Source organism: Microtus pennsylvanicus, chromosome 2, assembly GCF_037038515.1.
Source record: "Microtus pennsylvanicus isolate mMicPen1 chromosome 2, mMicPen1.hap1, whole genome shotgun sequence".
In the NCBI taxonomy this organism is placed as follows: domain Eukaryota; kingdom Metazoa; phylum Chordata; class Mammalia; order Rodentia; family Cricetidae; genus Microtus; species Microtus pennsylvanicus.
The window spans coordinates 38,566,804-38,591,560 of record NC_134580.1 but is presented as its reverse complement, the minus strand read 5'-3'; the positions used below and the strand labels follow the sequence as shown (position 1 = coordinate 38,591,560).

General features: G+C 44.1%; 1 protein-coding gene across 2 annotated transcripts in view; it reads right to left on the bottom strand.

Annotated features, from left to right (window-relative positions):
* The window catches only part of Zfat (zinc finger and AT-hook domain containing), a 171,155-nt gene that overhangs the window by 43,130 nt on the left and 103,268 nt on the right, over positions 1-24,757 (bottom strand). For both annotated transcript variants that reach the window (XM_075960878.1, XM_075960877.1), the window contains exon 11: positions 8,259-8,347. In XM_075960878.1, the coding sequence (XP_075816993.1) occupies positions 8,259-8,347 (89 nt within the window). The remainder of the gene's footprint in view (positions 1-8,258; positions 8,348-24,757) is intronic.

Genomic DNA, 24,757 nt, shown 5'->3' with positions numbered 1-24,757 from the left:
ACATGGAGGATGGACTTGGGGACGCTGAACCCTTTTATTTGTTCCTCTTCTGAGTAATGCTTGAATTCCCTTTGAGTTGTGGTTATCAATCAGTGGAGAACCTTCTTGCTGCATATTTCTAAAACTATGGGTTTCAAATATAATCTTAACTCAGCCAGGGACCCACAGGAGCACTGGTCTGAGCTCCCAAGGTCCCAATGAGGAGCGGAAGGAGGGAGAAGATGAACAAGGAAGTCAGGACCACGAGGGGCGCACCCACCCACTGAGACAAGGGGGCTGATCTATTGGGAGCTCACCAAGGCCAGCTGGACTGTGACTGAAAAAGCATGGGATAAAACCGAACTCTCTGAATATGGCGAACAATGAGGGCTGATGAGAAGCCAAGGACATTGGCATGGGGCTTTGACCCTACTTCATGTTCTGGCTTTGTGGGAGCCTAGCCAGTCTGGTTCTTCACCTTCCTAGACATGGACGGAGTGGTGTGGACCTTGGTCTTTCCACAGGGCAGGGAAACCTGACTGCTCTATGGACTGGAGAGGGAGGAGGAGAGGAGTTTGGGGGAGGGGGAGAGAGGTGGGAGGAGGAGGAGGGAAAGGGGAGGCTGGGAGGAAGCGGATACTTTTTTTCCTTTTCTCAATAAAAAATAAATAAATAAAAAAGATGTAGCTGGAACAGCTGTTGTGCTGGTCTTCTGAGTTCCCACAGCTCTTGGGACATAACTTTTCCCTAATACTCCATACAACAGCTATTATTTTTGATGCACATTTGGCTCTCAGAAGGCCTATGAAACTGGCAGACAGAGAACCAGACTTCAGCCCAGAAGCCTGTGCTCCTGGCACAGGGCCTGACAGAGAAGTGCCTGGTACCCAAATCATCTCATGTCCTTTGATCAAAAGACCCAGTAAAAATTGAATTCTTTAATTGTTCCTACTTTGTCTCTGAAAATTCTGATTGTTGAGTTATGATGTGATGTAATCCATATGGAAGACTTCGGAAAAGTCTGTCAATGGCAATGAGATTAGAGGTCAAGTTCTCCTTTACCTTTTACCAGTTTTGTGACAATGCCGTGGCTATGCAAATTCTCAACTGCAATAAAGCTATAGGCTCATGGCACTGATGGTCAAGGATTCAACCTCTTTTAACACATATCAAACATAAATTTGACAGTGTGTTGTCAAGGTGATAGGTCAATTCCCAACCTCAGCTAAGAGCTTTCTGGCCACAAAAAAAGGAAAGGACCAACGGCCAAGAAAGTCACACTGTGTCAGAAATGAAGGAAGCTAAATAAAGATGGGTCAGCATCCAGCCACGCTGAACAGTTTCCAAAAGGTACACATTTCAAAACTGCTGATTCCAGTCTGAATTTTTCTTTGCAGACTTGCACAACTCATACATCACTTTTTTTTCCACTTACTCTCCAGAGGCCAGGAGATTCTGGGTGTCCTTGAAGCTCTAGAGAGGATGGAGCCAATGTGCAAAGTCTCTTTGGTGCTGAGCCCCGTGACATGCATCAGTGTGATGTCAAGCACTCGTGGACAGCAGGGATGACAAGAGAATGGTGGGGAAATTCAGAGCATGATGACCCTTGCCAGGAAGCAGATTTGGAAAGCATGGGCCGTGGGCTCCAGCAGGAAGGGAAGGGGCTGATGAGAAGGGCATGACTGTATGTTCACACGAACTCCATGTGGAAGATGGGTTAGGAAGAGAGAGGCCTCAGCAGAGGGAAGCAGCTCCTGCCGAATGACCAGGGAGTGAAGGGGGTCGGGGAATGTCCCTGTTCTGTTTCCGGGCTCCTGCCGTGGGTCAAGAACACACTCACCAACCACTCTGATGGGTCCCCCGGAACAGGATCAGGTTCCCTTGCTGGCCAGGAACCTTGCTGACAAAGGGCCTACCTTGCTGCAGGCAGGCTATTGAAGCAAAGCAATTCCTGCCCACCCCGTTGCCCTCAGCACCCCAACCCAACGCCCAAACAAGCTGAGCATGGCAGATGATCTGCAATCTAAGTGCACAGGAGGCAGAGACAGGGGTCCTAGAGTACGTTAGCAAGTCAAACTAGCAAGTTTTGGGTTCAGCGCAAGATTCTGCTTTAATGTTATAAAAAAGAGAATATTGACGAAGATAATGTCAACTTTTGGTCTCTACTGATGTATGCATGTACATGAACACATATATGAAACTTACACATATGTGCCTCACACATGCAAACATGCATAGGTGTATGCTCACCACACGTCACTATAACCCTGTCTTCCTATGTACTCATTTTTTATTCTCACCCTTCCCAACGGATGATATGTCTGTTTATTTTGCATGTACTTTATAGAAGCTTGAAAGTAAATAAAAGAAATATAGTTTTAAATATCATTTTAAATCTTCCTTTTGCGGTTTCTTATACAGATTAAATATCTTTCTATAGAAATGAGTAGGGAGATATTTTTGACTCCTTCAAAGGAGCTATAGATATTCTGCTGTTGTTTGCTGATTTTTTTTTTACTTAACCCTTACCTTATACATGGATATGTTACATATTTCTGTTAAATAATCCTACAGTTACGGTTTATATATCTGGAAGTAGACGGATTCTTACAAGTGACAATTTTACATCATCTGTCAGGCACTTGTAACAGAGTCTGCTATACTCATCTCCTTGGGGCACACACCACTTTCGCTCCCGTCAACAGCATATGAACACGGTTATTCCCTCTTGGCCTGAAATGAAGTGTGCACTTGAACTCTGATGTTTACTGATGTAAGTGAAAAATGATCTCACCAGGGTTTTGCTGATTTTTTTTTAATCGATAAAGTTGAACATTTTATCAAGTACCCAAGCTAGTCCTTTATTTGTGGCCAATTCTTTTTACACACTTGCCTATGAGGAAATTCTCCATAAAATAATAGATAAATAAAAATATTATATGAAAATGACTCTAGCTGCTCAGCATTTTCCTTGAGTTTTAAAGTTATCTTGAAATTCCCTTCTCAGGCTTTGATACTCAAAAGCCTGCTAAGAGAAAGCTCAGTCTCCTTGGATGAGTGAGCTAATCAATCAAGCTAGGAAATAGTCCAGGGAAAGACAGAGAAAGGCTCATCTCAGCTACATTGGCAGATCTGAGCAGCCACTTGTATATGTGTCTGTGACTCCTGCCTAACTTGACTTCCCTAGGAGAGTCATCTAATCACCTCCTTTCCTGTTCCCTCACTCCTCGCTCCTCCTCTACTTGTTTCCTGCACACCTACAGTGGGAGCACCCTCCACATCCCCACGTCTCCCATGATAAGAAAACACAGCACAACCACATTTCAGAGCTGGAAATCGGACTCAGCTTCACAGGATGCAGGACTCAAGGGAATCAAGCATCTAGTCCTCAAACTTGGTATGTAATGATAGCCATAATACCACTAAAATGAAGCATCATCTTCTTTAGGTGAAAAGACAAGATTTCTTTTAAAAATGGTCTATTCAAGCTACAATAACAACCTGCCTGGAAACACATACTCACCAGTCTAACAGTGACATGAATGCCATGGAACTAACCAACTATTACTGATTATATTATTTAAGCTAGGCATTGTGCAGCTAGACACAAAGACCAGCCCATTATTTAAACCCTACTGCTCAGGGGCTGCTCATCACATCCAGGTATCTTCTCTAGCACTCCTCTAAGGTCAAGTGTTAACACTGTGGGAAGTAGAGGAAGCCCTGAGCAAATATGTAGGAAGTGGATAACCTGAATGAAGGGGTATTGTTGACATGAACACAGCCATTCAAGGACCCCAGTGTCCCAGACCCATAGGAATAGCAAAGCCTTCCCCAGGTCAGGCTCAGAGAAATGGCAAAGCCTTCCCCTGGCCTTGTGGATGTTGACAGTGTATACAGAGAATATGGACTGTAGTTTCCTCTTCCAGGATGTTTACAGCCTGAGAGTGCTCCCCTACACACACAGATTAGCTAACCCTGACTCCTTGTTCAGTTCAGCTGCATATAATAAACACATTATGTTTCTGACGGCTGGAGTGTCACCCCAGCATGCACCCCTTTTCTGCATAGGTGCCTGTTTCTTCATTTCCTCTTTCCCTGGTTAGGTCAGTCCCTAATCCCTGCAAGGTTGAGGCACACTGTGCCCTTGGGAATGCATTTTGATCGCAGCCACTATCTGTGATTTCTTGGTGATGTGCTGAGCTTGGCTCTGAACTTTATCACCCACTAGATTTTAGGAGACAGAAAATGCTTCCTGCATGAAGATGCCCATTGTGTGGCTATTTATAACAGCCCAACTGGAACAACCGAAGGACTCAGTGATGAGGGGCAAGACCAAAGAAAGCATGGCTTCAGTACTTGTGCAGCAGTCACAGGAGTTTGCAAGTCTATTTTCATGAAGTGTGAAATGACTGAAAACGCTGAAGAGAAAGGCAATGCTTCTAACTGCAGAGGGGGTCTTGACCCTGCCTTCAACTAGGAGGGTCCTCTACCCTGCATTCAGCTGTGACTCAGAAGGGGTGCAATTTGAGCAAATCACCAAGCCTCTCAGCTATGTCACGGAACCCAACAAAGCTTTATCAGTGGTAAAGCTGATGCAGTGATTTCCATTAAAAAAAAAAAACTCATTTACTGTTGGACTGCAAGCTCATCTTTTAAGAAAATGCATCAAAAGCATTCTAGATTCTATGAAGAAAGGAATTTACAAGCATTTTCAAATCTTATTTAGTGAACACTAAATAAATACAAAAATAGAAAATATGCCATTTTAAAAGCAAGCCAGGGATCTGCCTTATGTCAGTGTTTCCTGTCACAAGTCACATATTGTAAGTTATGAAATCTACTCAGGAAAAGCAAATTGTTTTTATTTTGCAAACTGACTGCACGAGTTCATTAGTATCTGCCTGAGGATCCCAGGCCAAACACAACACTGGTGAAGATGAGAAATGTTTGGCAGGACTGGTGGGTGAAATGTCTTTGCATACTATGCATTTTCTGGCCTCTGTTGAAAAGCTCCTCCACGAGCAGATATGAGAGGAAAAAATGTGGGAGAACATGATTGGCAGAACAGTAACCCCCTCCACAGGACACCCACATCCTAATCCATTAAACTGTTTAAAAGGAATTAAGGCTGCAGGATTGGGCTGGGATTCGCTCAGAGGTAAGAGTGCTTTCCTAGCATGTATGAGGCCTGGGTCTATCTCTGTCACTGAAGAAAACACAGTAACAAACAAAAACTAAAAGACAGGAATTAAGAGACAGGCTACCAATCGCCTGAACATAGGCTAAGGACTTTGTTTGGGTTATATGAGTGTTGTCACAAAGACCTTTAAACATTTTATTATTTAAGCAAGGGGTCATGCATCCCAAGCTGGTCTTGAACTTGCTACATAGTCAAAGTTGACCTTGAATTCTAATCTTCTTGTGTCCAACTCTTGAATGCTGGGATCACAAACATGCACCACCATTTCAGATTTACATGGGGAGGACTAAAACAGAAAGTATGCTAGGCAAGCACTCTGCCCCCTGCCACATCTCCAGCACACACAGGTGTGTACACGCATGAGTGCGTGTGGTGTCTGTTCACATGTTTGTATACCCCTGCACATGTGGCCATGAGGGCATGTGAAGAGCAGAGGCTAATGTCAGGCAGGTAGTCTTCAATCTCCATCTTCTGTTCTGAGAAAGGGTTTCTGACTGAACCCAGAGCTCTGACTCAGCTAGGCTGGACAGGCAGTTATCTGCCATCTCCATCTCCACAGTTCTGGGGTTACAGACATGCACCACTGTACCCAGCTTTCCATAGGAGTACTGGGAAGAAAACTCAGATCTTCATGCTCATTCCACAAGGACTTTACCAACAGCCATCTCTCCAATATCACCTCAGCCCCAGTCCCAAAAGGATCTTTAAAAGTCAAAGGGGAGAGTCTGAGCAGAAGAAATAAAGGGACATGCCATGCTGCTGGCCTTGAAATAGAAAGACTACAAGCCCGGAACTGCAAGGGATTCCAGCAGTGGAGAAAGACAAGGGCATGCGCTGGAACACTGGCCTTGCCAACATTCTCTTTGGCTCTTAGTGGAGGCCGTGCCAGACTTCTGAACTATAGAATTATAAAATATGTATGTTGTTTCAACACAACTTGGTGGTAATCCATTTTAGCAAGAGGAAACCAACACAGGGGTGAGAGGGAGAAGACGCAAGAGTAATTGCTCTCTGGATGATTGTGGCTGGTGTGGAACAATTTCATGCTGCTTTATGAGGTAACTGAGAAACCTCACTTAGGCAAACTGGCATAGGAAAGTTACAGGGTGAGATACCACGGCTGGCTGTGGTGTTTCTCAACCTATGTGAGCTTCTCAGCTATGGTACTATTTGATAAAGTGGATCTCAAATCTACTGGTAGCCTGAGGAGGACCAGCCATGGCCCAGGGACCATCTCAGTGCAGCAACAGCAGGCCCTGCACTGGATGCCAAGGACATGGCAGAGGAAAGAGGTGGTAACGACCTGTGCAAATGTTTAACAGGATGAATCCCAGATTCACCCCCACACTCCTACAGCACAGTCCAATCTTAGAAAACTAGGATTTAGTTCAGGGTCAGCTGAAAACCAAGGGTGAATGCAAAGCCCACTGAGACTGGAGCCGCGAGAAGAACTACCCTCACTGGGCCTAACTTCTCATCTACAAATACAGAAGCTGGTTGCTTTGATGCACTGTTCTCTACCACGGCAAATGCACTACTAAAAGTGTCGTCTACTGATGAAACACGTTTGTGTACTGTGAGACTTGAAGCCCCCCCCCCTTTTTTGTTCATTCCTTTGTTTTGTTTTTTAGGACAGAGTTTCGCTGTAGCTTTGGAGCCTGTTCTGGAACTACCTCTTGTAGACGTGGCTGGCCTCAAACTCACAGAGATCCACCTGCCTCTGACTCCCGAGTACTGGGATTACAGGCGTGTGCCATCACTGCCCGGCCTGAAGTCCCCCATTTCAATTATATAAAAAATAGGCATAAAATTGAAAACCTAACAGATTCAGTCATGTACTGCTCCAGGTGTGTTCCACCTCAGCAGCTCGTGCTCACTGCAGACCCCAGGATCAACTACCTGACAACAGTTTGCATGACTGTAGTTTTTCCAGTTCCTCCCTTCTCTCCTTCTCCCCAAACACTGAGAAGATAAAGCGTGAGAGCATGGAACAGTGGGAGGATGTGGCCTATGTTCTGGCTGCTTCGCTTTCTGGATGGTAAAAGTGCATTCGATACATGCGGAGTCTTTACCGAGTTCAATCACATGAAGAGATGTCCTAAGAACCCTCACAAGCTGTTCTGAGCCCAGGATGAGCTTGCTGCTTGGGAAGGTCCTCTCACCTCACAAATGACAGACACAGCCTGTCAACGTGAGTATAGCATTTAAGATCACAATATGCTACAGAAAAGACCACAGCTGATCAGATAAACTGTGAGGTGAGGTTCTTTCTGTGATACACAGGGACAGCAGTATGTACCGTGGGGAGGTCCGAGGTGACAGGCACAGGCACTGAGAGCTGTAAGTGTGGGGACCAACATCCCTTCCATATTAGATAAGTCTATGGAATTTCACAGTAGGAATTTTCAGAAAAACATTTCAGAGCGAAATAGTCTGACATCTTAAAGATTCCATTAACCTGTGTACATACCAACAAAAGTAACAATGTCAAAAGTCGAGTTGCCTTAAGTGATATGCAGAGTTCTGATTGAAAAACATATTGGGTCATCTTACTTCCTCGCCATAATTACATGAGAGACTGGCTAAGTGCATACTACCAAACACATTAAAGAAACATCACTCAAAACTATTAGGAAAGCATAGAGAGACTGCATTATCCTCCAACCCCTGCCACACACTAGGCACTGCAGAAGGTACATCAGAGCACTCTGCCACCCATAACCAAAAGCCTGACAGGGCGGCGGGGGTGGGGGCCTTTATCACACCTGTTTTACCAGGTAATAGACCTGCAGAACGCTAAAATCTGAAGCATAAACACACGCCCCTGAACCTGTACTTTCCTCCCAGTTCACTCCAGTTTTGAGAGGTAAATGCATGCTTTGTCTTCAGTTAGCATCCTCTTGCACACCGTTTCTTGAACTGGTCTCTAAACCATAGGGAACTACTACGCTTCTGAAAAGGGGGGCCACAGAATAAACTCCACATGACAGCTAAAGAGCTGGAAAGCAAAGGCAATGGCAAAAGTGGCATGTGTCCAGTCAGAATTCCCACGGCCACCCACCTCCCGCGCCCTTACCTTGAACGAGGCGTGCTGCTCCATGTGCCGCAGCAGATGTGGCTTCTGGGCTGCCGTGTAGTCGCACACTGTGCACTTGAACTGCTTCCCTGGAAAGAAGCGGAGGATAAGGTGAGCAATGCCAGGTGGAAGAGCAGGTTCTCAGAGGGGCTCAGGAAGGCAACAGGACCAGTTGTCAGGAAATAGCAGCGGGAAGGAGCTCACCACTGAAGGAAGAAATTGGTCAGCTTCACCCAGGGAAGCTCTGAGCAATAACACAGGAGCACACTTCTACAAGAAGAGAAAAGGTATGCCCAGCCATCTAGAGAGAAGGGCACTGAAAGGAAAAGAGATGTTTAAGAGAGACAGAGAGATATTGATCAGCAGAATGGGCCACAGCGTGGTCAGAAACATGAAACAGCAGCATCTTCCTTCTGGAACGGGAAGTGTACAGTCTACAGGAAGTTTAGCGCTGTCCTGGAGAAGAGGGAAGCCAGAACATTGAGGATGCAGGGCATCTCAATGAAGACAAGCTCCTGAGCATCAGAGGACTGTGCAGAAAGATGTTCTACACAAAGAAAGACCACTGTGCAAACCTCCCATGCTGGTGGGAAAGCCAACAGCGTGCCTTCAGAAGTGCCACAGACAACTTCAGAGAAGAGCAATGTTTTAGCAATATATAAATATATACAACAATCAGGTGCATGAGTGCCCATGTGAAAACAAAGAAATAGATACATGGAACACATTCAACTCCTCCTGGAGAGAGTAAACAAAATCTCCATTTGCCATCATACAATTACGTAACCAAACAGAAGTAAGACCTTCTTCCTGTTGTAGCAAATGGCTCTAATGGTGCCAGCACTTTAGGAACAGAGCTACTGCCCCTAAAGCATGGACCCCCGAAGAAATTCTTGCTCCTCTGGAGACCTCCACAAGACAGGTAAGACTTCTCTGTAGTTGCATCCCCTATATCTCCCTGCTCTGCAAACTGGGTAAAGGCATAATTGGCCTTGACACCTGTTAATACCAAAGTAACCACTAGGATCAGGTCAAAGACAGATGTTGCTTTTGGTTTTACTAGATGATTCTACTACCTGAGATACTTCTGACAGTCTGTGAAAACCTTATTCTCTGGTACTCCATCACCACCACCCTTGTGTGTCTGACCAGTCTCTGAGTTTCTTGGTAACAGTACCCACATTCATCATACTCTATAAACTGATGCCCCACAGTGTTCTCGCCCACACTCTTTTCATTTTGATGCCTCATTGCACATGACTGTTCCTACAGTTTTAGCACACATTTGATGCCCAAAGCTACACCTTATATTCAGACCTCTTCCCACAGCTCAACATTTGAGAAGTCACCTATTGTGTTAGCCACTGTTCTACTGCTGTGAAGTGACCCTATGACTAAGGCAAGTCCTATGACAGAAAGCATTTCATTGGTGCTGGCCTTCAATTTCAGATGTTTAGTCCATTAACATCATGGTGGGGAGCATGGTGGTATATAGGCAGACATGGTGCTGGAGGAGTAGCTGAAAGTTTTACATCTTGATCCAAAGGCAGCAGGAAGAGAGAGCAACACGACCAGGCATTGGCTTTTGAAGCCTCAAAGCCCACCCCTAGTGACATGCTCCAACTAGACCATACCTAATCCTTTTCAAATAGTTCCATTCCCTGACGACTAAGTATTCAAATACATAAATAATCCCTATTCAAATTATCACATTCCACTCCCTGGCCACCACAGGCTTGTAGACATATCATAATATAACAATGCATTCACTCAAACTTCAAAAGTCCCCAGAGCCTCTCCCATTCTCAAGGTATCTTCAAAGTCCCTTCTGAGACTCAGGGCAATCTAACTATAACTCCCTGTAAAATCAAAATAAAAAAGACCACCTACTTCTAATATACAATGGCACAGAATATATATTACTATTCCAAAATGGGGGGGGGATATAAGCACACTGAGGAAATACTATAGTGCCAAAGAACGATCTATTTGACAAGAACTTTAAGGCATTGAAGAAATTGAGGAGGATACCAAAAAATGGATGGACATCCCTTGCTCTTGGATTGGGAGGATCAACATAGTAAAAATGGCAATTCTACCAAAGGGAATTTATAGATTCAATGCAATCCCCATCAAGATCCCATCAAAATTCTTCACAGATCTGGAGAGGACAATAATCAACTTTATATGGAAAAACAAAAAACCCAGGATAGCCAAAACAATCCTATACAATAAAGGATTGTCTGGAGGCATTACCATCCCTGACTTCAAACTCTATTACAGAGCTACAGTAATGAAAACAGGGTGGTACTGGCATAAAAACAGAGAAGTCGACCAATGGAATCGTATAGAAGACCCGGATTTAATCCCACAAACCTATGAACACCTCATTTTCGATAAAGGAGCTAAAAGTATACAATGGAAGAAAGAAAGCATCTTCAACAAATGGTGTTGGCACAACTGGATGTCAACCAGAAGAATGAAAATAGCCCCATATCTATCACCGTGCACAAAACTCAAGTCCAAATGGATTAAAGACCTCAATATCAGCCCGAAAACACTGAACCTGATAGAAGAGAAAGTGGGAAATACCCTACAACAGATGGGCACAGGTGATCGCTTCTTAGGTATAACCCCAGAAGCACAGACATTAAGGGCAACATTGAATAAATGGGACCTACTAAAACTGAGAAGCTTCTGTAAAGCAAAGGACACTGTCACTAAGACACAAAGGCAACCTACTGACTGGGAGAAGATCTTCACCAACCCCACAACAGACAAAGGTCTGATCTCCAAAATATATAGAGAACTCAAGAAACTAGACTTTAAAAGGCTAATTAACCCAATTAAAAAATGGGGCACTGAACTGAACAGAGAATTCTCAACAGAAGAAGTTCAAATGGCCAAAAGACACTTAAGGTCCTGCTCAATCTCCTTAGCAATCAGGGAAATGCAAATCAAAACAACTTTGAGATATCATCTTACACCTGTCAGAATGGCTAAAGTCAAAAACACCAAGGATAGCCTTTGCTGGAGAGGCTGTGGAGGAAGGGGTACACTCATCCATTGCTGGTGGGAATGCAATCTTGTGCAACCACTGTGGAAGTCAGTGTTTCGGTTTCTCAGGAAATTCGGGATCAACCTACCCCTGGACCCAGCAATACCACTCTTGGGAATTTACCCAAGAGATGCTCTATCACATGTCAAAAGCATTTGTTCAACTATGTTCATAGCAGTATTATTTGTAATAGCCAGAACCTGGAAACAACCTAGATGCCCTTCAATGGAAGAATGGATGAAGAAAGTATGGAATATATACACATTAGAGTACTACGCTGCGGTAAAAAACAATGACTTCTCGAATTTTGCATGCAAATGGATGGAAATAGAAAACACTATCCTGAGTGAGGTATCCCAGACCCAAAAAGATGAACATGGGATGTACTCACTCATAATTGGTTTCTAGCCATAAATAGGGGTCACGGAGTCTACAATAGGCGAATCTAAAGAAGCTAAGTAAGGTGAACCCAAGGAAAAACATATAGTTATCCTCTTGGATAAGGGAAGTAGACAAAATTGCCGGGGAGAAAAGTGGGATGTTGGGTGTGGGGTGGGATGGGGGTAAGGGGAGATGGGGAGAGAAAAGGTAGAAGGGAAGGAGGGGGGACTTGGGGAAACAGGAGGATCGGGATAAAGGAAGGTTGGATAGGGGAGCACGGAACCCCATTTCTTAGTTAAAGGACCCACTTTAGGATGGGCAGGAGACTTGACCCTATAGGGGCTCCCAGGTGCCCAAGCTGAGGCCCCCAGTTAGTTCCTTGGGCAGCTGAGGATAGGGAACCTGAAATGACCCTATCCTAGAGCAATACTGACGAATATCATGCATATCATCCTAGAACTTTCATCTGGCGATGGATGGAGATAGAGACAGAGACCCACACTGGAACACTGGATAGAGCTCCCAAGGTCCCAAGGAGGAGCAGAAGGAGGGAGAACATGAGCAAAGAAGTCGGGACCACGAGGGGTGCACCCACCCACTGAGACAGTGGAGCTGATCTACTGGGAGCTCACCAAGGCCAGCTGGACTGTTACCAAAAAAAGCATGGGATAAAACTGGACTCTCTGAACATGACGAACAATGAGGGCTGATGAGACGCCAAGGACAATGGCACGCGGTTTTGATCCAACACAATGTACTGGCTTGGTGGGAGCCTAGCCAGTTTGGATGTTCACCTTCCTAGATATGGACGGAGTGGGGAGGACCTAGGACTTACCACAGGGCAGGGAACCCTGACTGCTCTTTGGACTGGAGAGGGAGGGGGAGAAAAGTGGGGGGAAAGGGAGAGGGGTGGGAGGAGGGGGAGAAGAATGGGAGGAGGGGGAGGGAAATGGGAGGCTGGGAGGAGGTGGAAATTTGTTTTTTTTTTCTTTCTTTTCTTTATTCTCCTTTTATCAATAAAAAAAAAGGAAAAAAAACTTAAAAAAAAAAGAAAGAATGAAAATCACCAGGGCAATCTACAAATTCTATGTCTCCATACCCAATGTCAAAGTTCTCTTCAGATCTCCAACTATTGCCAACTTTGTTGGCTGCAACACACTTCTCTCTCTTGGGCTGGTTCCATTCCCTGTTACCCTGTTAGCAGCTCTCTTTGCCACACCTCTGGCATCTCTAACACCTTAGGGTCTCCAACTCAATCCAGGATTCACCCTCACAGCTTCCGGTAAAAGTCTCTCTGGGTTTCCATGCATGAACACCCCTGACACACACCTGGACTCAGAACATTTCTTCAGCCCCTGACAGAGAGGTAGAGTCCACAACCCTTTTCTAGTGTCCTTGACTCTAAAGACAGAACCTCACAACCTAAGCTGCCAAGTTCCACTGCTTGCTAGGGATGGAATTTGGCCCCTCATTCAAATACATTTCCATCAGCTTTCTGGTTTTGATGGTTTCCTTCACTGCTTAAGCTTTTCCTTAATTCTTTTTCACTTTTTGGAAGTTTAACTGAATAGGGTCTTGCCCTGAGGTTATCATTCCCTTTATTCCATTTAGCATCTTTAAACTTTTTATTTCCTTGAGCAGTGGACTTGGCTCCAACATTCCACTTCCTGGTCCTCCTTTTCTCCTCAAACTATATATTTTGTAATTTTCCTTTTGCAGTTGTTTTTTATTATATATCTGCATAAGAGTGATCACTAATGACTACACAATACAGTCAATACGAGTCTGACTTGAAGTCACCTCTGCCAATGCCATTCATCTAAAACTCTTCACTTTAGCCCTAGGCAGACTTTGGTGGACAAGGGAAGAAAGTACTATATTCTTCACAAAAATATCACAAGAACAGTGTCTAGACTACTTGTTAATACTCTGAAACCTCTTGAGCTGAGCCATCATAATTTACATTGCTCTCAGCACCACTGTCTTCCATGTTCCTACTAGGATGGCCCATTATGCCCCACTTAAAAGCATTCAACTGTTTTCTTAAATCAAAATTCCAAAGTCCACATTCCACTAACAAGCAGCATGGTCAGGCCTGTCATAGCAACACCCCAGTACCTGGTACCAACTTCTGTCTTAGGTACTGTTCTACTGCTATGAAGAGGCACCATAACTAAGGCAACTCTTATAAAAGAAAGCATTTAATTGGAGTTTCCTTACAGTTTCAGAAGTATAATCCACTATCCTCATAGCAGGAGCTTGGTGGCATGCAGGCATATATAATGCTGGAGAAGTAGCTGAGAGTTCTACATCTGGACCCCCAAAGCATAAAGAAGAGAGAGTGATACTGGGCCTGGCATGAGCTTTTGATACCTCAAAGTCCAGCCCCACTGGCCCAATAACACACTTCTTATAACAAGGCCAAACACCGCCTAATCCTTTTCAAATAGTACCACTTCCTGATGAATAAACATTCAAATACATGAACCTGTGAGAGCAATTCTTATTCACACTAGCATAACCATCAACTGGACTGGCCACTTACCTGCTCCAAATGTCCTAAGCTGGACTAATTATCATCCTCACCAAGTAGGTTCTACTTCTAAAAATCCCAGCATTACCCATGTCACCCAAGTCTGATGCCTGGTAGTTTCTTCACATCTATGAACATACATGTTGTGGTTTGGATACGAAGTGCCTCCCCCCCCACACACACATTCAAACATTTAACCCTCAACTGGTGGTGCTATTTTGGAAGGTTACAGAACATTTGGAAAGTCAGGCTCAGCCATAGGAAGAGGGTTAGACATTGAGGCTTACACCTGGGCTCTACCTCCCTTCTAGTCTTTGCTTCCAGAACAACCCAGATGTGAACATGCTTCTCCTCCCACAGCCACAGGCTACTTCCTCTACCACATCACTCCTTCCACCCATACCTTACAAAACATCAATTTACCCAGGCACGCTTCCCACTCTGCTCACTCTGACTACTTGTTCACAAGCCAGGCAGCTATCAACAGACATGTCTTGTTCATCTTATTAGCATAGCGCTGGGTGTACACATACATCATAAGCATATTTTGTGAATCTTATTAAGTTGAAATGTCTAAGAGATAAACAAGAAAGCTTTTACATCTTACTTAGGCAGCACCCTTGATAAGCAACAAAACCAACAAAAAAAAATGGTTCAAGAATATTAATGCTAGGGTTGTACTTCTCTTTAAGTGTATGAACTCTAAATTCTAGATTTTATTCTCCTGCACCGTGTGTGTGTGTGTGTCTTTCAGTCTGTCTGTCTGTCACCTCTCTATATCTGTGTACGTCATGTATATCTAGGTTCACATGGAGGATAGAAGAAGAAAGCAGATCAGGCACAGTTGGAACTAGAGTTACAGGCAGTATAAACCAACTAATGTGGCTGCTGCAAACCAAACAGCTCTTTTAGAAGAGCAGCAAGTGTTTTTAACTTTTGAGCCATGTCTCCACCCTGATTTTACTAAATCTTCAAGGTCAAACTATAGAGATATTTTCACTTGTAAAGTATGCAAGTTACAACTAGAAAATAACTAAAATGTTTTATTGAATACATTTTCAACTTTTTCTCACATATGGCTGCACAGTTCCACACATCACCAGCATAATCTCAGCCAAGTATACCTTTCGACTAACCTATGACTCATGTGATAACATCAGCATGGCGCCAGCAGCAGAAGAAAATGCTCGGATTCTTTGCTATCTAAGGAAAGTGAGGGAGGAAAGGGGATAGAACTGTTCTCAGTATCAAACAACAAGATCAAAGCGTAAAATATTAAGTGTTACAAGGAAGTCTTGAAGGGCCAGGCAGCTGACTCAGCAGTTAAGAACGTGCACTGCTCTTGCAGGACTACAGTTTGATTCCTGCAGACTGGTCGGTCAGTCGGCTCACAACCACTTGTAATCCTAGCTCCAGGGGATTTGACACTCTCTTCTGGACTGCATCAGCACCATGCACATATGCGCGTGTGCGCACATGCACAAACACACACACACACATACACACACCATCGAGGATCTCTTGGGCGGATTTCTAGTATTGAGGCTTTTATATGATAGTAATGGCCCATGGGAGAAGCATTGCCAGCTCAAGTGGGATAATTTCATTAACGTGTGTGTGTGTACACTAACTGGTTTTGTATGTCAACTTGGCACAAGCTAGAGGAAGGAGCCTCAGCTGAGGAAATGACTTGATGATATCCAGCTATAAGGCATTTTCTCATTTAGTGATCAATGAGGGAGGGCCCAGACCATGATATGTGGTGCCATCCCTGGGCTGTTGACCCTGGGTTCTATAACAATGTTGAATGAATAAACCAAAGGAAGCAAGCCAGTAAGCAGCGCCCCTCCATGACCTATACATCAGTTCCTGTGTCTAGGATGCTGCCCTGTTTGAGTTCCTGTCCTGATTTCCTTCAGTGATGAACAGCAATGCTAAAGGATAAGCCTAATAAATCCTTTTCTTCCCAGCTTGCTTTTTGGTCATGGTGTTTTGTCACAGCAACAGAAATCCTCAGATAGTACATATGTACATATACATATACACATAGACTTATATGTATTGTGTGCTGTAATTCTAGGCTTTGTTGTTACTCTTGGTTGCCTCCCAGCGTGTTTTAACTATTTTTCTATGGCTGTGATAAAATACCATGACTGATAGAATTTAGTTTGACTTATGGTTTCAGAGGTTTAATGTCCATGATAGTGGAATGAAAGATAGCTGAGACCCTATATCTTGATCAACAAATCATGAAGCAGAAAGAGAGAACACTAGGAACTGTGTGAGTCTTTTGAAACCTCAAACCCCACCCTCAGTGATACACCTCCTCCAAGGTCACAGGAATCAATCCTTCCCAAACAGCTCCACCAACTAAAGAACCAACTATTTCAATATAGGAGCCTAATGGGGGTCATTTTCATTCAAATCACCACACAGAGGTTGAAGGAACTAAGTATCACTGAAGATACCTTGTACTTTAGACAAAAGAACTGGAGGACATTCACTGGATCAGATTTGAAAGCCTTCACCGTAAGGACTAACTTGCATAATATTGGAAGGTACTATGCAAGTTTCCAACGAACAGAAGCAATTAATACTCCTAAGTAGCTATGAACAAGGACAATCGTCATGGCTGAAAGAAAGAAATGGAATAATCCCCTAGCACCCAAGGCTCTGAATCATAGAAGGAAAGTATGTGGCTCCAAAATGCCATCTTTACAAAGCCATCTTTATTTTACACAGGCAAGCCAGCCAGGCAATAGATACAGCTCGATCCAACAAGCATGAGAGAGTACTTAACACAATCTTTTGTTGCCGAATTAAAACAGTTGAATGCAGATTTATGAATAGTTATAAAGAAATGATTTTCAAACTTATCAGACCATTTCTGGCACAAGACTCCAGAGAATACCAAGGAAAGCAGACACTAACCTAGCATTTCTTTAGGCTAAAATGACCTCACAGAGCTGGCAAATGAGCATCACACAGCTGTATGTGGATACTAGCCACATAGTATAAAACAAAGAAAAAAAATACAAAGCAAAAGAGGAGGTTGGTTTTTAAAACCGTTCACTTTTCCTTCTGGTTCTAACTTACTGAACTACTAAGAATATTTCAGTAGCCCTAGTCTTGGGTGTATATGGTCCCACTGGGTACTCAAACCAGGGTTGTAGAAAGTATCATCAGTTTACAGATGACAAACCAGAATCACAAACCTAGGTAGCTTTCTCAGAGCTGGAGCCTGACTTGGACCCAGGTTCTTTCTATCTCCAATCACATAGAATCATTTCACCTAATGAAGGCTGAAAGAACTGACATAAGTCATGGAGATCAATACCTCTCAGATAGAATGGCTGTCCATTAGAAAGGGCCACCTAAGAAAAAGTGGCAGGAGAAGTGACTAGTTCACCCTGTATGGTCCTGGGATCATCCTTCTCTGCTAATCAGAGGCCCTGATAGAAAACAGATAGACACCAACTCTTGTCTAGTACAAGGATGACCGAGGCACAGGACTAGTAAGCACCTAAAAGTCAGGGGACCCAGTGGGAGACTCTTCTCCACAGGGACCACATGCTACTTGGTGGTGACCCTGCTGTCCTCTTGCTATTCAGTTTCCTGAAACTCTCTGAGACTATCCAAAGCTTGAGTTCTAAGTAAGGAAGTCTACACAGACTGAGGACAGAGTGGAGAACAATGTAACAGTTAGGAAAAAGTACAAGCAGTTTTGGAATCAAATGGTTTATAACAGACTACTGGCTCCAGTCTCCCACAAGCTCTTGGCCTCCCCAACCACAACAGAGGCTCAAAGCCTGCAATAGCTGCAGGCCCTTCAGTCTCATGGCTCCACCTCTCCACACCCAGGGGGTAGCCTCTCCTCTCTGCACTCTCTGCATCCACAGCCTTGGTGCCTGCTCCTCCCAGTTGGTTAGCTCTTCAGTTCCTCTGCATTCTGTTGGCTCAGTTCTCTAAAGCTTCTATTCGAGTGTCATTATCATGGGTCCTTCCATGGTCATCTTATATTGAGATAACAGTCCCCATACTCTGATTTACTGATTCAGTTAAGAACTAGGAAGCTCACAGTATTTCTATGTAGAAACTCAATCATTTCATACTTATATTATTACATTCACTCAAGTTTCCTAAGTATTTGAGATGGTTCAAGATTTCCATTCTAACGCAGCTTGTCTTTATTGATTTTTACCATGGTTATCATCTGTCTCCCTCACTGGACTTTCAGCCTCCTGACAGTGGAAGTTTCTACTTTCTGCTTGCTGTCATGGGGCTGTCTCATAAAAGACGGATTTTACTGACTGGCCAAAGCAAGTGCATCTCTGCCGATCTGTAAGCTCCTTCACAGGCTGTGGTGCTGTAAGCCTTCCATTCTACATCCTAGGTGCTGAGGACTACGGGCACAGTGAAGGTGAGACCAGTGAGAGTCAGAGCAGTACTCACAGGGTCTACTCAGACACCCTCATTCCCTCTGCACAGTCAAGCTGTATCACCAGAGATGGGACACAGCATGTGTACCATGTCCAATTCTAGTCACACATGACTTAACCACCAGAGAAGAGGTGACCTGAGTGAGCTGATCCAGGAATTAAACTATCTAGAAATGAAGCAAATATTCAGCCATGAATGCTGGCTGAAAAAAAGGGGAAGGAGCTTACAGTTAGTTAGTCTGCACTAGGAGGGAGAAGGGAGAGAGAGACAGGGAATCAAAAGAAAATGAAGGAAGCAGAGAGATGCAAGGTAGACAGTACAGATGGCAATCTGGCAGCTATGTTCAGTGGCTCATCAAGCGTCAAGAAACAGTCACTGTGTGCCAGAGTCATGCCTGACCACAGAAGACAAGAGTGTGAGACAATGAAACTGTGCCCTCTGAGGCACATCACATACATGAACTAGCAGGTATGTCAGAATAAATGATTGTAACATGTGACCAAGAATGATGATTGCTACAGAGTGCTAAGCATGAAGGAGGTAGGTGGGAGGGGGCGAGGCCTGGGTTTGCTTTATCATGAAGGCTCCAATGGGGATGTGATGCTAAGCTGAAGTGGATGGATGAGGAGGGAGTGACCAAGGAGAAAAGAAACAGCTTTGGGGAGAGAAATAATCACTGTCTCTGGAGACCCAAAGAACTTTCACAAGAAACCACTGTCTGCTCTGGTTTCTTAAAAAGGCTCTGTCAACAGGCCAAGAGCTCCAGTACAGGCAGCCACTGAACCTGTGAGAATCCAAACCAACAAGACTCCAGCAAGACAGCAAACAAGAAGACATGACTGCATACCTTCTCAAGAGAGAATAAAAAGCCGGGCGGTGGTGGTGCACGCCTTTAATCCCGAGTGAGGCAGGCGGATCTCTGTGAGTCCGAGGCCAGCCTGGTCTACGTGAGCTAGTTCCAGGACAGCAACCAAAAAGCTACAGAGAAACCCTGTCTCGAAAATCCAAAAAAAAAGAGAGAGAGAGAGAATAAAGTCAGAGTTAGCCCCCTCAATAGATATCCTTTACAAAAGAATCGCACAAAACTCTATAAAAGATGCTGCATAAGCTTTATGAAGCATAGGTCATTTACTCTGTACAGTACTTGCTCAATTTTATGAATTGCCAGATAATTACAAATTATAACACAGGAGACTTGATATCTATTGGTAATCATTTTTCATAGTGTTAAAAAATGAAAGAGGTAAGACACTGTACTTCCAAATCTCTGGCAAAAGTATTTAAAGAGGAAAACTGTGGTTAATGCACAGATACAAACAAAACAGCTGTTCTGGTGGGGAGAAGTGTCCTGAGAAGGGGTCAAATGAAGGAAAGGTGTGCACGCAGAAGAAAGGCCCCTGACATAGAGGGTACAACAGCTGAAGGAAGGGAAGAGAGAGAAGCAACAGACTGTCCAAAATTATGGGGATAGTTCAGTAAGTCACCACTTTAATACAACTGCTAAACCAGTTACTTACGGGCTGCACAACTACCAAGAGTGACTACAGTCTCAAAGATAACTGTATAATAATCTCCACAGGATGCACTGACCTCTGATCAAACACAGATAGTGACTAGAAGTCACTCGCAGTGACAGAAATGTGGAACCTATCCTAAGGAGGTGTTCTTTGTGATTTCTCTGTGTGTTCTCTGTGCTCTCATAGAAAAGAATCCTGGGTCTTCAGCACCATCCTAGATCATCCTAGATGATCTCTCTACCACACAAGGTACAAAGGCAGGTCTGACACAGAGAAACAAAAAACAGTGCCAATGACTCCGGAAACTGAAGAGCCAGAAGAGTTCATGTCTCTCTGAACACCAGACTGGCTGTTTCCTGATTTTGCAACTTTGTCCTAAAAATGGTCCTTCAGGCTCATAGGGAGTGGCACTATTGGGAAGTGTGGACTTGCTGAAGTAGGTGTGGCTTTGTGATAGGAAGTGTGTCACTGGGGGTGGGCTTTGAGGTTTCAGATGTTCAAGCAGGACCCAGTGTGGTTCACTGTCTCTTCTTGCAGCCCCACCTGTGAATCCAGATGTAGAATTTTCAGTTACCTCTCCAGCACCATGTCTGCCTGCATGCCTGCATGCTATAACTATAATCGACTAAACCTCTGAAACTGTGAACCATCCCCATTTAAATGTTTTCCTTTATAAGAGTTGCTGTGACCATGGTGTCTCTTTACATCAATAAAACCCTAACTAAGACATCTGGCTAGGTGTCTTAGATTCCTTATTCCCAAGAAAGAGGCAGGGGCCCAATTTATGTTTAATCTGTTATTGTCTTCTGAAGCTGGATTTAACTTTTACAAACAGTCAGGAACCTTCTGAGCCATATCTTTCCTAGAAGATGGGTGACAGAAAGCTAAGGCAACTCTTGTTTGGAGGACTGTACCACAGAAAGCCCTCAGGCTCTGCAGTACTGGCCCCTTGAAGGATTATGGCAAATAAGCCTTAACTACAAACTGCAGGATTTATAATCTTATTATTTAGAAAAGTCTCCTTCACTGACTTCATGGCCCAGATGTTAAAAGTCAAAACCATGAGAACCTGAAAGAATCTCAAAAAGGACGAAGACCCTCCAAAACATACACTGTATAAATCCAATGAAATAAAACTCAAAGACAGGCGAATGTCAAAGATAGTGTAAGAAGTCAGAGAGAGCTGCCTTAAGACGGAAGAACAGCTAGAAAACTCTGTTCCTTGGCCTTGATTGTGGTCGCCTCTTCTGTTTCTTCATCTAATAGGAGCTCCTTGCTCATCCTTTGACTAATGGGTGGATGACTACTGGCGGCTTCTGACTTACTAGACACAGCCTAGGAACTAGACACTGTCTAGATTCAAGTGTTGACAGATAGTGAGAGAAATGGAGTCCAGTGATTCTCAGCTCCACCCTTGCTCAGGCCATACCTGGCATCAATGACTTGCCCTACCTATGGTGATGGAACAGGGAGAGATTTACAGTGGGAGAGGATGAACGGGGACCACCCACTGCCCTGCCCTAGCTTATATAAAAAGGTCCAGAAGGCCTCAAGGAGTCGCTGCTTGTGGACTGCCATTGTTGCGAAGACAGCAGGTCCACAAGGTGCTTGTATGGAGCCATCAGAGCATCTGCCTCCAGGCTGTTGCAGGAAGCTATATTGAAATACATGTTGAAGTACAGAAACATATGGTTGTCCACAAAGGAGGGGAACTCTGAGCCCTAAATCCTGTTCTTCTGGATATACAAGGTCACCATAAAGAACACCTGTTGTCTTCAACACCCCAGCATCTGCTTCATCAGTTTCCCTGGGGCTGGTTACAGCTGCTTGGCTACTTTAAATAGAGTTTTATATAAAAATAATGCAATGGATAAAGAACCTTAATCCACTGCATTTGGATTCTGGCATTTGGACTCAAGCTGAACACAAAGCACAGCAATGGAGAATTCCTCTGGATTGAAAGCAAATTGTTTGCAATGTCTGTTAAGTAAGCATCACTGCCAAATCAAACTTCACATGTACCTTAGATGTGAAGGGATACTGAGGTGCTTAGAGGAGGAATTTCCATAAACCTAAACTGTTATTAGCAAAAAATACCTACAGGCTTAAAGTAGAAATGTCTCATGACTGTTTATCCAGTCTTACTGTAAAAGGTGATTTTTGCATAAGTAAACTTTTAGCAGTTATTTGAAAAGTTAGATCATACTTTTTTCAGACAAGTAGTGTTTGCCATTTTCCCACAGTAACACTCTGATATCTCTGTGGCACCATGCCCTAAGGTCAGAATGCCCAAGAGACAGTGGATTTGGCTGTCCCTTGGTGATGTACACTCAACAAGTACCCACTCTTGCCAGGTACAGTTAAGGAGTGCTGTGATTTTTTTCAGAGCCCTGGTACATAGAGGAGATGGTACAAGGCCCACTATCCCAGGGTAGCAGGCCAACAATACTTCAAACCTACCACCGAGGCAGCTGGTTCACAATACCTGAAACCTACATGGGATTTTGTATTGAGAGAAAAAGGTGGATGCAGACGTGGCCAAGTAATATGTCTCAAGATGGAGTCTGGCCTGGATTATGTAGAATGCCAAATGGCAGCTGGAGAAAAGGGCCTGAGGATCAGAGTCAGAGCACAGATGTGAGGAAGCAGGGCCAGACTGAAGGACACTGCACTGCCGGCTCTCAAGACGGAGGGGCCCCTAAACTGAAGGGCACAGTGTCTGTGATCTACAAAAGAAGACGCAGATCTCTGTTCCCCTGAGAGTTTGACGAGAAAGTACAGCTGTGCTGACACCAGGATCACAGACTGTGCGACTCCAGAGACATGATGCCGTGAGCCCACCATTGCTCTAAGCCACAAAATCTTTAGTAATTTGTTACAGCAGCAGAGGAACTAAGCCTTACAAAACACTTTAAAAGGCATCTGCTCCAGGCTGCATAGCGGGAAGCGTTGGTGACCTTTTCTGGGAATGCATTTCTTCAACCTAAGACAAAGGTAAAGACTACCCCCCCCCCCCGCCACACACACACACACACACACACACACAGAGTCAGTGATTTAACCACAAGAGCATGGGTGGGCGGTTACTTACATGAATCTGGGCAATGACGGACAGAAGATTTTCCTGAGACTAACCATTTAAACACCTTTAGGGAGAGGTAGGGCTTAATACACTTTATAAAACTAACATGTTCTTACCCCTTTTACCACAGAATGTCAGTGGACCCAGTCTTGTAAGAGCTTCCTGCAGCTAATCATGGCTACTGCTTCAAAACACCATTAGCTGTGCCATGACAGAAGGATGGAGTTCTACATGACCTTTCACCTGCTCTGCCTTCTTACTTCTAGTGGGCCAGCCATGCAAGGGATGCCACCTACAACAAGGAGAACATCCTGCAGGAGGCATCATAGGCACTTGGCTGTTAGAGTTTTGCAGAGCCATAGCTCATGGTTTGAGCGTCTGCAGTAATTTCTGCAATGGCAAACCGGAACAGAAATAGCTACAGCAACAAAAATACGGTGTAAGACGTCTCTGTGCTTTAGAAGATGAACTTCAAGCAACCACCAACGTAGTTTGCTGATGATTCTCTATAATTAGTACATCAGTTTTAATGCAAGGAGGAACAGATCAGCAGGGAGCAACAGAAAAGAACCAAATAAAGGGACAGGAAAGAGCAGGGAACTAGGACTATACTAAAGTGGCAAACACTGTGCCAGGCATATCTGCACAAAAACCCTACCTCACCGAATTTGAGACCTCAATCTGCATATTGGACTAACTGTCAGGTAAGCTCACAGGCACAAGTGCAACAGCCTCAATTATTCTTCAGATCTTATGGTTCAGATAAGTCTGACAAAATGAGCTTCATATGGACCCAAACAGAATGCACATATAAAATGATACCCATGGGTCTTGGCATCAGCCCACCTTTGACCCCACCAGCCCACAAAGACACATAAGGGCCTTCGGTATCTATCAACTACCCCATTCCCACCTCTCCTCCGATGAACAAGAAGAAGGAAGGATGGGCTCAGGATACAGTCCTGCTGATGAAGACACTTGCCTACGTGCTATGTTCTTGTGCACTGCTTCTCAAATATGATAGTTCTGAGAGGTTAGAGCCATGGATGGACTTTACCACTGAGTGATTTTATGATTTTTCTTTCTCTTAGAGGACAGAAAAGTAAGGAAAGGAAGGGTTAAAAAAAAAATTCTTGGATCGCTTGAAATACTCCAACCAATGAGCAGCTACAAGAGTTCTTATTATGAAGTGAAAAGTTACTTTTTGAACTCAGCTGATTCCCAAATTTAACTCAATTTGTCTAATTATTACACAAGGGCTTGAAGCCTGGAAAATGCCTTTTAATAAATCTTACCACAAAAGTCCTTTCTGAGTAGATAAGGCAATATTGAACCAAAGGAAGTAAGGACTCCACAGGATCTGCACAGAATCTCAAAGAACCATGGGTTTCGCGATGAAAGGATTCTGACCTGATTATATAACAGAAAAACAGCATGGGATCCATCCTTCCTCAGATCCGTCCTTCCTCACCAGCTAAAGGTACAGAG